General features: G+C 35.6%; 1 protein-coding gene across 4 annotated transcripts; it reads right to left on the bottom strand.

Annotated features, from left to right (window-relative positions):
* Positions 1-9671: 9671 nt before the first annotated feature.
* On the bottom strand, positions 9672-16759 carry kop (askopos). Of its 4 annotated transcripts, XR_013785206.1 has the most exons (6): positions 16623-16759; positions 15408-16238; positions 11602-11743; positions 11155-11269; positions 10844-10943; positions 9672-10474 (listed from the first exon to the last, which is right to left on the bottom strand). XR_013785206.1 is itself a non-coding variant. In XM_079436407.1 (5 exons), exons 2-5 carry the CDS (start codon positions 16134-16136, stop codon positions 10348-10350), a joined length of 1098 nt encoding a protein of 365 aa, XP_079292533.1. In that variant the 5' UTR covers positions 16137-16238; positions 16623-16759; the 3' UTR covers positions 9672-10347. The 4 variants fall into 4 exon arrangements, 3 of the variants coding, with proteins under 3 accessions (XP_079292533.1, XP_079292534.1, XP_079292535.1); XM_079436407.1 differs by lacking the exon at positions 11155-11269; XM_079436408.1 differs by lacking the exon at positions 11155-11269 and having other exon boundaries at positions 9673-10474; positions 15414-16238; positions 16623-16750.
* Positions 16760-17107: the final 348 nt, after the last annotated feature.

The raw sequence follows: 17107 nt of genomic DNA, 5'->3' as shown, positions 1-17107 counted from the left end.
CTCATAAAGCTATAACACAAACAATGAATTAGGACATGCAACTTAGCAAAAAATCAGAAGTTGCAGAGGTTGCCATCTTAGCTCGTAACTTCACAAAACATGCATATAGATCACATTATTTTCAGAAAATTTAAAAGAGACCAAACATAATTTGTTCATTAGATCTAAAGATATTCCTTATGTTATCACACACATAAAACCATAAATGAAACAAATATAGGTTACGTTTTCATTCATAACTTCATGAAACATGCATAGATGGATAATGGAAAATGACACGTCATTATTTTCAAAAATTATCCCGATTAAAATGCGCCCAATCTTACCATAATCTGTCATTTAGATCTAAAGATATTCGTCATCAAATTATAACCCATAGTTATAACTTTCTCATGGATTTTATGCTTGTCATTTCATAAAACATGCTCCGATCGTGGAAAATGGCATGTCTTTATTTACAGTAGATTCTCACGATTGAAATGAGTCCAAAATCAAAACAATCAATTGAGATATTCGTGTGTAAATAATACCTAAACTCGCATGAATTGAATAAATAAGTTAGAGAGCTCTACTGAACATACTGTTCAATGTAAATGTTATTTATTTATTTTTTTTTATAATTAGGTATCATTTTAAAGCTTAGAAATTCAGCTTTCGAATGCATCCAACCATTATGATCAACTGCTAACTAGTTCCTAACTAGTTCCTCTAAACCAGAGTGTACAGTCGGTTATTACAACTCTGTGCCTTGATCAACACACAATATTTGTAATAATATATTGTCATTTGAAAGCTCCTAAGCAGTCCTGACTTATTTACAGATAAATAGAAAAAAATATTTTCATAATTTATGAAAAATGCTTTTTGTGCCATGTACTCTAATATGTCAGAAACATCATACAGCTCAGATAGAGTATGTTCATAATGTAAAATAAAACAAGTATAACTGTTTGGGACTTTGACTCAACTTGAGTGAGGTATTACTTCAAACTCAAAACAACAATTTTAAAACTGTCAAGGGCTAAGAGAAGGGCTACCTTGGTTCCAAATGCTGTAACTCTTGATTACTTCATGATATCACCACAAAATTTAATTCACAAAAAAAGACAACGCCAGGTCTCATTCTGCATGTGCTACAACAGCATGGTTTCGTATGTGCTAGATCAGTCCAGATCTGTCTCCTATATTTACATTTACATTTATTCATTTAGCTGACGCTTTTATCCAAAGCGACTTACAATTGCTATATATGTCAGAGGTCTCACGCCTCTGGAGCAACTAGGGGTTAAGTGTCTTGCTCAGGGACACATTGGTGTCTCACAGTGGATTCGAACCCGGGTCTCTCACACCAAAGGCATGTGTCTTATCCACTGCGCCATCACCACCCGCGCCATCCTATATTGAACATGTATGTCCCATCATGAAAAGGACAGTCAGGCAAAAACGACCAGCTGAAGTCTTGTATAAAGCGAGATTGAGCAAAAATTTTGTTTGCAAAATTTTAACAATTAGTATCCTCTATTCACAATCAATTAAACATTGTAATTAAAAGGGAAATTGATGTGACACAGTGTTAAACGTGCCTCTGTCCCAATTTACTTATATTAACAGATTACAGTTTATTTGGTCAGTGAAAACATTGAAAATCTTTTCTTTGCCATTTTTTTCAGTCAAATAAAGATTAAATTGAATTAAGATTGTATTATAAAATCTTTCATTGAATTTTACAAATTGTTATTGCATTTTAAAACACTTTTTCTGATTTGGGGTTGTATTTAATCCTAATACTACATCTAATACAATAATAGATGTTGGTGATGTCTTATTGAGGTCTATAAAAGTAAAAAAAATAATGATAAATATACATTTAAAAGATTTCTATGTACTCTAATTATATAAAACTATACTGTCCGCGCACCATAGTTATGCAAAGGTTGTAGATCAACGCGTTTGTTTCAATTCATAGTGATGGAAACCTACTGAAAAATAGTAGGCTTAAAAGTTTCCTTATCCAATATTAATATCACAGCTTTCATCTTTCTGTTAAAATGGCTGATTAGCGTCCCAAACATTATAAATTCATGAAACTAAACGTTCTCAGAATGACTTTGTTCTCCACATCATTTAATGTCGAATGTCTAAAGAATATCTAATATAAATACAATTTATTTTTGTTAAAATAACACTCGTATAGGCTATGTCGAGATCACAAGGAAACAAGAAAGAAAAATCATTCATGCAGAAATCATGCATAGCCACTTAGGGTTTCAGTACTTTTTGTAGCATCCAAGCAAAACGAGAAGGGCCTTGACTAATAAACTGAACATTAATGTGCTGTACTTCACTTCAACAGCAATGTATAACAGCTGTATACACAATCATGACACCACACCATGTTTTTATAGCATCAAATAATTAATAAAGAGCACACTTATTAGAAAAACGAACACGTGAACATGCATCACCATGATAAGAACTAAAATAACGGTAACCATCTTTAGAAAATATTTGAAGTGATTATTTACTTTGTCTCACGTCCCATTAGATTACATGGAGAGGGTGGGGTTTATGACCTATACTGGGTCCAGCCATCTGGGGGCAATTAAAACTTTTTGTCTTCACTTTTCAAGACTTGTGCAGCACACTTGTCCAAACCTCTCAATTTCAACATTTTTTATTTAGAAATTTTACGCACCGGACAAAATGAATCCTCCAGTCTGACTGTCATGTGACGTCAAATGATCTCTTTCTTTATTGTGGCAGTTTTAATAAGTAAAAAATCCCACAGCACCTTAGCACTGAGATAGCCTATAGCAAAAAATATATATATATTTAAAAAAAAAATAAACACTGCATTGTTAGAGACAGTATTGAGGCTTTATATATAATCAGACACTTGCACTTAATGAAAATCGCTCAAATGGAGTTAGATTTTTTTCCATCAAATGTGGGAGGTAGCCTGTGTTTTGTCTGTCATTAGAACGGCCACATCTGAGGAAGTAAGTGAATCGTTTTACGTTTTCAGGTTAAAGTTTATTGTAGCTGTATGGGAACAAAAGTATATATTGGCTACAACTAGATGGCAAATGCTAACTCTTCTCCGCTCTTCAAACACACAAAAAAAATAGCCTTTTTTTCACGAGTAAAGAAAATGCTGTACTACTTCCAACTTCAGTTATTTTTTTACCCTTGCATTGCAAACAACAGAAATCTGTCTCCAGACTGTGCTTGACACATTAATCTAAATGGAGGCGGGGGTGGATTTACAAGACACTTTAAATAATAGTAAAGAATTTGGGGGTCTTGAAGTGTTAAATTTTACAGACCTCAATGAGGTATTTAAAATAAAATGGATAATGGAGTACATTAAAAAAATAAAGATACTGTGTGGCATATATTCCCCAATTTTATATTAAATTCTTTGTGTGGTATTAATTTTCTTGTAAAATGTAATTTGTCAGTTGATAAAATCCCAATTAAATTGGAGAATTTTCATAAGCAGGCACTGCTGGCTTGGCAATTAGTCTATAAGCACAATTTCACACCACATCTGTATTTTCTGTGGAATCATAGAGATATCTTGTATTCAATCAGTCATGACAATGGAATATTTACCGTTAGTCAGTTGCTTAATGAACATGGTTTGCTTTTGTTATATTCAGAATTTCTTAAATTTTAAATTCTTGTGAAACCAAAAGACTATGGGGTTATTTCTGATGCAATTCCAAGTAAAGTTGTTTCATTATTACGTAATTCTGCACATTACATTTATGCTGACCAACAGCCATTGACTTGTGATATAATATTTATTGGTGATATTAATATTGTTAAAGATAAATGCAATAATAGATATATTAGAACTGTGTTAAAGAAGAATTTTGCATAGAATCTAAATATGAAAACATTGAGTGGAAGAAAGTATGGTCAATAACAAATAAGTTTTTATAAGTAATAAAGTAAAAGAGGTATCTTTTAAAATATTACACTGAAGTGACCCCAATTATTTGAACGATTCAACCTGGATATGGAAAACTCCTGTGATTTTTGTGGTGTTAAAGACTCTGTAACTCAATGTATATACTCAAAATTATTTTGGGTTGATGCCTCTAACTTCATTTCTAGGATGTTTGGAACATTAATACATATAGGAATATATGATGTCATATTTGTTTTTGTACAAGATACCATTGATTCTAGAAGTACAATTTATTTTCTTACACACTAATTATTTTACTTGGAAAGTATCATATTCATGTAAAGAAATGAGCTAAAACTAAGCCAAATTGTGAACATTTTATTAAAGTAATTAAACAATATGGTACTTCTTTGCACAATATTAGAAACAGAAACGCTAAAAAGACCTATGAAGCATTATGTCATTTTAATTTGGTTAATTAAATGTTTAATTTTTTCCCTGGCAAAGATCTTATTTTTTTATTTGAATTTTTTTCCTTTCTTTCTCTGTGTACCCTTTTTCATTTGTTTTTGTGTTTTTTTTTTCCTAAAACTGTTGTGAGATGTATATGTTTGTATTAATATGTACATAATTGCATAATAAAAAATAAAAAAAAATTACAAGACACTAGTGTGCCTTGCCACAGTGATTTGGAAACACTGCTCTAACTTACCTTACCGTCACACCCGTTCTCAGGTACCGAAATCTGGCATCAATTGATTTAATGTCAATCAATAAATACCATTTTGTGACTCTTTAATGTGTCATGACAGATCACTGTAGCACTTTAGTTCAAGCGGCACGTGAACCGATCATCTTTTCATATTTACTTAAAGCACGAAATAAACATGAATGAACATCAGAATGTATTTTATTTGAACCACGGAAAGATGTCAATGCACACCATTTTTCAAGTTTAAGTCCACTGAAGTTAATCTACTCTCCTGTCTGATTTGTTTGTGTAAGGTCTGTTTTGGGTTCTGTTTCATGTTTTCATGTTTTGAAGTTGTAACCTGCTGTCGGTGAGTCTAGTTTGTTTGTCCATGCCAAGCCAAGTCTGTTCAAGTCTTCATTTGTATGTTTGGATTTTGGATCACTTTGTAAATAAAGCTGCACATGGGTTCTTCACTACGCTTGCCTTCAGTGGACTGCTCGTTACAGTTTGTAGAACAAACTGTGATTGATCAGATCGCCTGCCAATCAAGCTCCCTGCGAAGGGTCAATTCCAGGTTGGACATGTTCCCCTCACTTTTTTAAAATGTCCCCTTTCAAATCAATGTTTTGTTTTTGGCTCTTCATGAAGGTTTATCACATGCATTTGTTTTAGGCCTTGCTCACTTATATCAGGGACGGGCAACTTCGGTAAACAAATGTTTAAAATGATGGTCACTGAGAAGACACACATTGTGTTGTGAAGTCTTCTCCCAAATTTCTCAGGAAGTTCCAGACACAAAACCGAGACTTTATTGCTGAATACCACAAAGCTGAGACACCCACAGAACATATAATCATCTCCCTCACACTTGAGGTTTGTCTGTGTGTCAAGCAAGCACGTTTGAGCTTCTATTAACAATATTTTCTTTGCTCTACAAGAGTGCATTGTTCAATGTTTATATGTGAATAAAAGCCTCACTTAAAGTACTTTTTGAAGCTTGAAAATAAAGATTGCCTAGACTTTTAATAGATTGACAAAAACAATGAAAGAATATCAAAAAATGCATACACTTTTTTTCTGTTAAACATGTATGACATAAATCATTATGTTTAGGACTACCCATTTATGACAACTGAAATGCTCAACTATTCAGTCACTCTACCCGAGCCATGCATTTATGCTGATGTCAGCTAAAAGGTTCAAATATTGTTAAGCAAATATAATGTAGTCCTTACCTTGTGCATCTTGAAAACATCTGCTGGCTCTTCTTTTCAGATAGTAATAGATCTGCCAGCATCAGAGTTTGAATGATGATCAATGACATTATTGTCCTTAAAGACAAAACACAAAATTAGGGTCATTTAACTCACAATTAAACAACATTTATGGACAGCTTATTTTTATAATTCATAAGACAAATTCCAGCAACTACAAACATTAGCAATTACCTGGCACCTTTATAAAACACACACACACACACATGGCAACTTCAGGGTAAGTGCAAGTGGAAAGATAACACTAAAGATCATTTTTTACATCTCTATTAGAAAACTATATAACTATAATTATTAGGGCTGTCATGATTCCTCGATTAAATTCAGGTACTCGACTATAAAATAAAATCTTCCGACTGCATTGTGCACACGGATTATGACTTTGTGGGTACGTATTCAAAAACAGGGAACAGTTTAAGAGTTTGTGAGTGTGGTTTATAAACTGAGGGGATGGATTGCAAAACCGTAGCCACGGCTTGTTTTTTTTCTCCTACAGGAGACGTGCCGGCCTCCCTAGTTTTTTTTAAAAGGTTTCTATTTAATGAAGTATGTGCCTTATTAAATTAACTATTTATAACTTTTTTTTTCTTCTGGAGCCTGAAATTTTGATCAATATTGATAATTAAACCATATTTTGCTGAATGTGTTTTTGTGCTAGCACCTTGGCTGATTAAGGTCTGTCATGGATAAATAAATATGATAATAATAATAAAAACCGCCAGTAGGTGGCAGCAAGCCCCTGTTTTAATAAATGACTTACTGAATCATTCACATCAAACAATTCGTTCAAAATGCCTGATTCAATAGAAACGAAACAAGTGAGACCATCTGAATCACTGATCTCACACTCAACTCCTGGAGGGCCACAGCTCTGCAGTTTAGCTCCAACCCTAATCAAACACACCTGATCCAGCTAATCAAGCTCTTCAGGATCACTAGAAACTTCCAAGCAGGTGTGATTTGGAGCTGGTTGGAGCTAAACTGTGCAGAGCTGCAGGCCCTGCAGGAATTGAGTTTGAGACCAATGAATGTACCTTTGAATCACTGGCTCACTCAATTCATTCAAAAACGAATGAAACAATGCACTGTTGTATAAAACTAATAGCACATTTGTGCTTGCAGCCTCAAGCACGTGCTGATATACAGAAAAGTAGGCTACATTGCTTGTGCAATGAACATTAAAAACTCATACATGGGTATTTTTTGTTTCATTGCTGGAATTATGAGGGCATAACTGTAATGGGCTTCATCGCACAGTGAATGCTTTTGACTTTTTTTTCCCCTCAAAGTTGGATAATGTCAGCATTCCTACAGTCACACATACATTATATCAGGAGAATGTCTTTAAATTCTAATCAAGGAAACATCATACCTTCAGTTGTCTTCTTTTTAAATATCTTCAGAAGTTCCGCTTGAACCAATTGCTTCTGCTTGTGCACATCTTGTTACAGTACCAGGTTCTGATTGGCCAATCGCAGTTATTTAGTTCGCAAATGATCATAAATAGAGAATTTTAGCATTTCATGTGCATGATAAGTTGTCAAATGATTAATTGCAATTAATCGCATCCAAAATAAAAGTTTTTGTTTACATACTCTGTGTGTACTGTTTATTTATTTTGTATATATAAATGCACACACATACCGTATATATTTTGAAAATATTTACATATACATTTATATTATTATATTATATATAAATATATTTCATATACAAACATAGCATATTTTTCTTAAATATATACATGCATGTGTTTTTATTTATATATACATAAATATACACAGTACACATATTATGTAAACAAATTTTTTTATTTTGGATGCAATTAATGCGATTAATCGTTTGACAGCACTACATCATACACAAAATTAATGAGCCAAAGGGGATGGTAAGGGGGGATGGTGGTTTTACAGAGGGGATGCTATTTGTCTTTTTTTTTTTTTTTTTACCAGGGGGATGCCATCCCCCCCTCAATTCGAGCCCTTTTTTCCTGCTACAGGTGACTTCCCGGGCTCTGTACTACCTTAGTACTCGTGGACAGTAATGCGAAGTGTTTTCAATGGCTCTCGGTCATACCGTGAGTGAGCCATGGCCCAGGTAGCAAGCACACTTGGGCCGATTCTGGCTGAAATTAGGAAAAACTTGCAAGCTATTGCTGCTGAAATGGATGTCAAGGGGACTATGAAGAGGTGGCAGATCAAAAGGGATGATTTCGGGAGGCAGACACACTCTGTGAGTTTACATGTCCCATCTCTTTAACCTTACATACACATGACACTATCACATTTCTATAATTCAAATCCCTTAAAGGATTTTTATGCTGCACCAATTAGGGTAAGCGGCAACACTTCACATAATATCTAATGTACTTTTTAATTTGTAAGAAGAATGACATCAATGCTTATATTAGTCGCTTATACCGCCTCACCCTTATCCCTAGGTTACAGTAATCAGCTGATCCAGCCAGTATCCAGACCAGACGGTGGACCTGCACCCAGGAATGACCACAACACATTCCTGAATGTCAGCGGAGACCATGGCAACTAGATGCCAGATCCCCTGTAAAGACCTCATTGATGGTCCCAGCACAGATCCTCAGCAAAGACTACGAGAACCAGACAAGCCCTCTGCCCAGATCCTTTTTACCAGCTTGGCGTGATGTTTCTTCTAGCAGAAGAAGTTGGATGAAATGATAGCAATCCACAATCTGACTTGTGACGCAGCTTGTAATAATCACACCAAGTTCATTTAATTGGCCAGAGAACTTTTCCTGACTGAGCCTGGTCTTGTTTGGCTTTGGGTTCCTTGTCACTGATGCCTTTTGTCTTGCTTAGTTGAAGACACCTAATATTCAGCAATATTATTGACTTGACTGCATTGACACCGTTTGATAAGAACTGAACTTAATTGACACAATGTTTTTTTTATATATATATAAAATATACAGTAAATATAATTTACTTTTTTCTTTGTGGTTTAAAAAGTGTGTTAATGTTTATTCTGTAGTGCATTTGTTTGTTGTTAATATATATATTAACGTATTTGGTAATTTTATAATTAAAGCCTTTTTAATGTTTTTAAATGGTTGTATTTGTGTTTCACTGCTGAATTACATTTAGCAGTTTGTGGGCCACATTTGGCCGGGGACCAAGCAGATTCTCAGCCGGATCTGGCTTACCATGTCTGGGCCAGACCTGGGCCACATAAAATAATAGACGTCACTCTACAGTATGCGGGCCAGATCTGGGCCACGTCAATAAATAGGAGTCATTTTACAGGACGTGGGCCACATCTGGGCCAGAGGAAATTGTCCAGTCGGTGGGCCAGTGACCTAGCCAGAATTGGGCCAGAAGTGAAGCAAGGTTGTGGGCCAGACAAATTTTGCTATCTGGGGGGGGGTTACACTTCACTTGACTGACTGGAAAATGCGACTTTGTTATTATTATTGTTATTTTCACTTTTAGAAAACACCAAAGTCCCTTTAGTTTCAAGGAAAGTCTGTTCACTTGGTAGCAATACTTGCAACGTTTCCGGGCAGCTATTTCAGGCATCCAAGACCAAGTACCATCTAATAAGAAATCCTGAAATCTCAAAAACTGCTTGATGAGCTCGCAATTAAATTACATATTTCAAATCATCAAGAAAATCCAAAATAAGTATAACTGATATCATGAAATTGTGTATAATATTGTAACTTGATATGAAAATATACCATTTCCCAACACTTACTGTTTTATAAAACAACCAGCAGCTATGGAAAAAATAAATAACATGATCAGAGACAAATACAGTAAATTGTTTAATTTAAATGTATAAAGTTTATAAAACTGCTTTAAGTAAGCAAATGTAACAAAACCAATCAAAAGGACACAACATACATGCACTTCCTGAGCGTAACGATGTTCAACAGAATATTTTTCTGCTAAAATGCTAAAAAATTAACTAATTAGTTTACAAAATAGCTAAAAAAACACTGCAACGTTTGCCCTCAAAAACGCAAACTGTACCATGCAACAATGTACAAAAAAGAAAATGACTAACAAATCAAATATACAGCAAATTAGACAAATTTGTCTGGCGATTAAACTAAAACTGTATAGCAGCTGCAAAGGTGAATAAGTGCTGGTTAAAGAACTAAACTCAACTGAGAATATTAATCCTGCATAATTGCACACAAATAAATATCAAACCACACATCTATTTACATCTTTGAATTCTACAAGCATCACAATACAAATATACATCTATTTATATATAGAGCTCTTTTTACATGATGCCCAACACCTCTAGGATGAAACATGCAGTACAAACACACACCACACACTGTGAAATCACACAAAAACAGATTCTCAGCGAGCAACTAACCTGCAGCACGAATCAATGATCCTCACCTTTATACCGATGACAGAGAGAGAAGTTATGAAACGACAACAAATATATAGAACAATGAAAGTAAAAATAAATCAGAGCACTGGGCTCCTGTGGAAGAAATCTGGCACTTTAGCAAAGTGTTGATAGGAAAGATGGCTTCTTTTTTGCCACTCGTCAAGAGAGACTAACTGACATCTGGGATGGGACTGAAGATAATTCCTACAAACACAAGGAGAAGAGGGAAAAAAACACAATGACTGAAGGAAGACTGGGAAAATCACAGGTTTTACTCCTCTGAGAACTAACTAGATATTCATGAACAGAACTGCAACTCCTGCTTTCAAAAAGTTGACATGCATTTCTGTAATATGATGCATCAGACTTTTATGGCTCGTACAGCATGACTGAGAATGTAGTGGAGAAGAGGCCCAAGCAGAGCCAAAAGATGCAATTTGTGCTAAACTGTCATAAAAATAATGCACCAGTGCAAAAGATTCTTAATGAGTCTGAAAACAGGCTTTATTTTCTAAGCACTGTTTCTTTTAATTTGGGGTAAAACGAGTTCTTGACAAGTTTCATGACATTTACCTCCGTGTGAGGTCTGAGGGGTGTTGCCAGTGTGGCCCGGTCTTTCCAGTTTGATGACTGGCCACAGTGTTCATCAAAGAATGGAGCTCAGTGATGACACCTGCCAACATAGACATCACAACGTCAAACAACAATGTAAAACCTATCATAGGAAAGATTTCCCAACTGTTGCTATAATGTGTCAAAACACCTTCTCATGTCTTAAGCCTGGAATACACAGTCTGAACAAGTTGAGGAAAGTCTGCAGACTACACAGACAGATTTCACAGAAAATCACGTAGTGTATGATGGTCTGGCGTGGTGTGGATTACTTGTGATTATTATTGTGATGTTTTTATCAGCTGTTTGGACTCTCATTCTGACGGCACCCATTCACTGCAGAGGATCATTGGTGAGTAAGTGATGCAATGCTACATTTCTCCAAATCTGTTCAGATGAAGAAGCAAACTCATCTACATCTTGGATGGCCTGAGGATAAGTAAATGCTCAGCAAATTCTCATTTTTAGGTGAATTATTACTACTATAACTATAAGTGATCATTGGTAAGTTTGACTTCTCAAAGTGTGAACACTATGGCTACCAAAACTTGATCTGTTTATAGGAGCATCATTGCCACAGCAACTTTGATTCAGCCAATAATGTGAGTTCTTTTTCACCAACCAATGGCAGACAGTGGGAATCTTCTTTTTACAGGTTTGGCGCACACAAATTACACACCTTGAATTAAACAGAGCACTTGTTTTGTAAAGTGCAGTACCGTTTGCTGCTCCTTTCTCTTTAATATGTCTTTTTACAGACTCGACATACGTCTTCTTCCGTCTCTCCCACTCCTCTTCACAAAACACCACAGGTTTGCTGGTGGTCGTGGTGTTGACTGGAACGCCCACCTTGGACTTCACCTGCTCAGTGGGTAAAGTGACAGTTTAACAATGATACAGAAAAGTGGGAGCACACATGGCTGATGAGTGACCAAATGCACAAGCTGAATATGCAACATTAGGGCCAGATGCAGAAAACATGGAGAGAATCATGGATTCCAGTCATAAAAAGGTAATTTGCAGTATAGCAAAATGGTATACTGTAACAAAACAATCCGTCACATGTCAACTGAGTAGGGATGCAGCGATTAACCGGTTCCGCGATTAACCGCGCTTTAAAACGTCACGGTTAATTAATCGTAAAGGTTTCGCAAAACCGAGTGTTTCTGTTGCACGGAGCTGAACTGTTGCAGCTTGTGCAAAATGAAAACAAAGTCACACTAGTGGTGCACCAGCTTCAAATGACGCGCTGCTTATCAGAGACACTGAGGCTACTACACTAATTACATTGGTGACAGAGGGACTAAACAGCAAAGCTTTATTTCCACCAAAGAAATGCCTGTCGATAGTAGTGTGCAGGGCTCCACAGTGCGAGCATTTCACTCGCATTTGCGACTAAAAATAGATGTGTGCGAACTGGAAAATGTATTTAGCAGCACAAGTGCGAATACAAAAAAAAAAAAAAATACAAAACAGCCTAACTTATACAGTAGCCTATAACAAACGTATTAATTTATTCTGTTTATTTATGGAAAAATTGCGATGCAGCCTCATATGATTACTTTAGAACTTTAAAAAGGCAACGGTTTAATTTAAATGAGCACAGATGAGAAGAAAAGCGGAGCGAGTTAAAGTGAAGACGCGCTGAATGACGCACATTCGCCACTAGAGGGCGCTGCCGCTGCCGTTACCCCGGTAACCCAGTAAACAAATCAGCTGCGCTACTTTCCTAAAACTGTAAATAATGTTTCACACTCACAGTCATTTAGATATTTATATTCGCTTTAGTCTTCACAATAGCATCAAATAATTCTTACTTAAAGACTTAATGAGCTATTTATTTTCAAACATTTTTCTAAGCTAAACCATGGCCCATCCATTGATCTATAATAGAGTATATCAACGATATCAATCTATATATCAACGACTGATTCGTTATTATTGTTCAGTAACACAAGTTCCATTAGTTAACATGAAAAAAACAACGACTGCATTTATTAATAATGCTATCTTAATTTCAACTTTTAATAATACATTATAAAATCAAAAGTTGTCTTAATATAATTCAATGGAGCTAACATTAACATAGTTGTATTTTTTATTAATCAACATTAACAAAGAATATTAACTACTGCAACAATTAGCTATTGCACATTTTTAGTTAATGTTAACCTGCTTTAACTAATGTTAACAAATGGGACCTACCTATTGTCATAGGCGTAATTTACGGGTGGGACGGGTGGGACATGTCCCCACCACTTTTTACCAGGCTCGATATTGTCCCCACCACTTTTAAAAAGTAACTGAAAAATAGATTGCGTAAGGTATATATTAAAGGAAAAGCACCATCTACAAATCGTCACTCTTCATAATCTAATTCATTCATTTAACAAATTTTTCCGCCGGTCAGAAGCTTTTCAACGTCCTCAAAGATGAATATTAAGTCTCGTTGTGAAACTATCGCGAGATACGCGATAGGCGTCATGGGATATGTAGTTTCCTTTCCCTATAATTAGTCTACAGATCCTGTACCTTTCTTTTTATGATGTTCGTATTGTTTGGATACTGTTTCAAGGTTGAAATATTTTATTTGAGATTTTTGAGAAGATTAATTGGACAATATCTCTGGTCCACAAGTCAAATCATCACTCACTGTAGTCATCAAGTGATGACTAGAAGGTGGACCACGGTTCTTCTTCAACCACGCAGCGAGGTGAGTTCACTTGAGGCATTGTTAAAAAGTCACAAGTCCCGGTTATTATTACAAGTCATGATTAAGTGTTATATGAAAAATTAAGTTTAAGTTTAAATTAATGTAAGAAGTAACCTTTTAGGTAACAGGACAATTCTATGTTATGACTGGGATTTTCACAATTAAAACAATTAAAAAGTACAAGTCTTTAGTAGTTCATAGTCCTTTAATTCAGTTTTGTAGTAAATCACAGCGCGCTCCAGTGGCCGCCAAAAAACATGATTAGCGACAGTATGTCTATATTCACGTAAGTTAAATATAATATTTTTTCGTGTTAAGCAAAGTAACTTACTGTGCGTGGCTGGTTCACAAAAAATTTGTTGATTTGTTGTTTTGTTGATGTTTTAACATTTATGCTATAGGTAGCAACATTTACCGTTAACTAGCCTGTGGGGTGGGGGAGGTAAAAAATAGAGCTTTTATAAAAACGTCATAAAAAAAAGATTTGTCAAAACAATTTCATTTATTTAATTATTTAATTAATAAAGGCAGTTTAACCATTTTAAACACAAATTAACTCTCATTCATGTTTTACACAAGGGTTTGCGTAGTTCAGGATTGGTTAAATTATTTGATTGGATAAGGAAACATTTTGTGGGCTTGTCTTGACTCTTGACGTAATGTTGATTCTTCAATGTTCAGCGCGTGCATCGATCACACCTGCTTTAAGCAAGTTGTCCGGCTGATATTAAGAGAACATATGCAAGTAATTCAAAGTAGAATGAATCGTAATACACACACACACACACAATTGTGCAATTAATGAATACGCTGCAGCTGAGCTGACCATGAAATGGGAAGTTCACCATATTTATCTTGCGTATTTTGATTGATATTAGATACCCTGGATGTGTTGTGATAAGCAAAACGTAACATTCACGGATGTTTATAGACATATTTGTGAATGTGATGCATGTATACATCAAAGTGAAAATTAAGTGCATTTCCAACTCTGAACTCAGTCCGCAAGTAAATTCGGTTATTATATAAACAAATAGCAAAACGAGTTGTGCGGTGTCCCCACCACTTTTCAAAGCAAAGTTACGCCACTGCCTATTGTTCTTTCGTTCATTATTTTCAAAAGAGAAATACTGTCATGGATGTTTACAGAGCAGCGGTCACCTTTTTTAATTCTAATGGAAGAGATGGACTTTTTGTTGTTTGTTTATTATTATTTTGTGCTGTATTGTTGGTTACTGTGTTATTTCTGTTTCAAAAGCCAGCAATAAATAACACTTTAACATCTAAAGAGTGTTCATGTGATTTTATACATTATTAATGTTGGGAAATGAATAAATGCCTAATAATCGTCATAATCGTAAAACCGTGATTATTCATCAGACAATAATCGTACCAGCAAAATCTATAATCGTTGCATCCCTACAACTGAGTAGTCAAATCTACATCTTTATGAACTGAATACATTCACCAGAAGTAAAAAAAAAACTAAAAGGTAGGCTAAACAAACTAAAATGTCAACTTGTTTCCAGGTTTTGGCCTAGAAAGATACATCACCTGCAGCACTCTCTTCCAGTTTAAATTTGGTCTGCTTCCCACACGAGGAAAACATATGGCTTTATAAGAATATAGAATATTTTTATTGAATTTTTTTCCCCACCATATTAGAGCCAATAGGAAAAAAGCTTCAAGTGTCCTCCTTTTGAATTCCGTCATGGACAAAACACCAATGAGCAGGTATAAACCAACATCAGGAAGAGTAAATGACAGAAACTAGTAAAAATGTCACAAGTGCATAAAGGATGGAGCTCAAACCTGGACCTGAAGGGGTAGTGTGCTCTCAAAGCTCTCTGCGGTGGTTTCTTCTTTTCTCAGAGTCACCTCAGGCTCTGCCTGTTGACTGACAGACTCTCCTTTTTCCTCTTTCACTGGGACAACTGTTTCTGGGGGTGCGATGTGGGATTTTGATTCATGGATTGGGATAAGATGATGTGAGATGTCCTTGACTTCACCTTTCACAGGCCCCTGAGAGCCAACTAAAGAGTCAGAACTGCAAATATTAAAGTTTAGAGACGTGCGCAGTGATATTTCAGCCATAGGAACCTCTCTGTCCCATTTCAGAACCGATATCGCAGAGGGAAGGCTCTCCCGGTCTTGATCTATCCGGTTCTGTTTGCAGTTGGACAGAGGGGTGGACACGACATGGGTCACAGGCTGATTGACCTTTGACCGAGGCAGTGTGACATCTTTTGATATTATTAGTGGCTGAAGAGGTGTCAGTCCCTGGACTCTGGTTAGAGAGTCCACAGAAAAGTATCCCTCATCCGGGGAAAATGTTCTTGTGATGCATTGTCTTTTAGGAGGGGTCTCATAGGTCTCATCGAAACATGAATCTTCCAGCCGTCTTTTATATGCTCTTGCTTCTTTATTGGAAATGTGTACTTGAATGTCGTAAACCGCTATGGCATTGTACTGCTGCTTGGAGCTCACCATGTGTGAGTACACTGATAGTGGTTTTAAATGAAAAGATGAATCATCAGACATTGTTATTCAAACTGGAGTCAATCCGGACTGGAAGAGGAAAAAGGAGTGTCTGGTCAGTTTCATCCAAGCAGGAGATTGAGGTCTTGGCCAAAGTGCATGAACCTGAGAAAGAATAATGTTATTCAGTAGATTAGACAAATATCCATTTTGATTGCATGGGGTCATTAACTCAAATTCACCGCCCTAAAACCAATGTGATGCATATTTAATATCTCCTTTTGATGCAAACAAAGAAATGCATCAGGTCAAACCGATGCTCATGTTATAGCCTAAAACTAATTGGTTCAAATAAATACTTGCACGAGTGACTTGTAAACAATTGATCGGATCGTCGTTTAAAACAACATAAATGGGCTTTGGTGATGAAATGTCTGACATGCGCGTGCTAGGAGTTTGTAAAACCCGTCAAATAAGTTGCACCATTTTCTAAATTGACAATTATGGTAATGGAAGAATTTAGTGTGCATTACTACTTTGAAAATGTACCTGTCGAATACAATAAGAGGTTCCGCTTCGAAGTGCTACTCAATCGGCCATAAACTTCAGTTTTTCACATCAATGCTCGAGTTTGATAGAAAACGGATTACACCTGATATTTATCACTTCTCAACCACACATAGTCTTCTGATTGGCTGGAAACCAGAACATGTGATTTTTTTATTTTTATTAAAACTTAAATTGTATTCACATTATTTAAAATAGTTTTAAAAATAGGCAAGTGAAGATAACTGACCTTATAATATAAAAATATAGGTATTTTTGAATCCTGCTAGTGAAAACGTGGGCCTCATGAATATTAATTAGGGGTCTGTCAGTTCTCCTACCTGATTGGCTCGAAGGAAGACGTTCGTAAATTGGTCGTTTAACAAGAATTAATGGTGTTTTAAATAACGTAATTTCTTGACGTTAAAATGCTGTCTATCCCACGTGCAGAGACGACCACGATTACAATTTTATATAAAATGAGCATA

The sequence above is a fragment of the Barbus barbus genome (assembly GCF_936440315.1).
Source record: "Barbus barbus genome assembly, chromosome: 16".
NCBI lineage: Eukaryota > Metazoa > Chordata > Actinopteri > Cypriniformes > Cyprinidae > Barbus > Barbus barbus.
The sequence above is the reverse complement of the archived record's forward strand: the minus strand, read 5'-3'. Positions and strand labels throughout refer to the sequence as shown.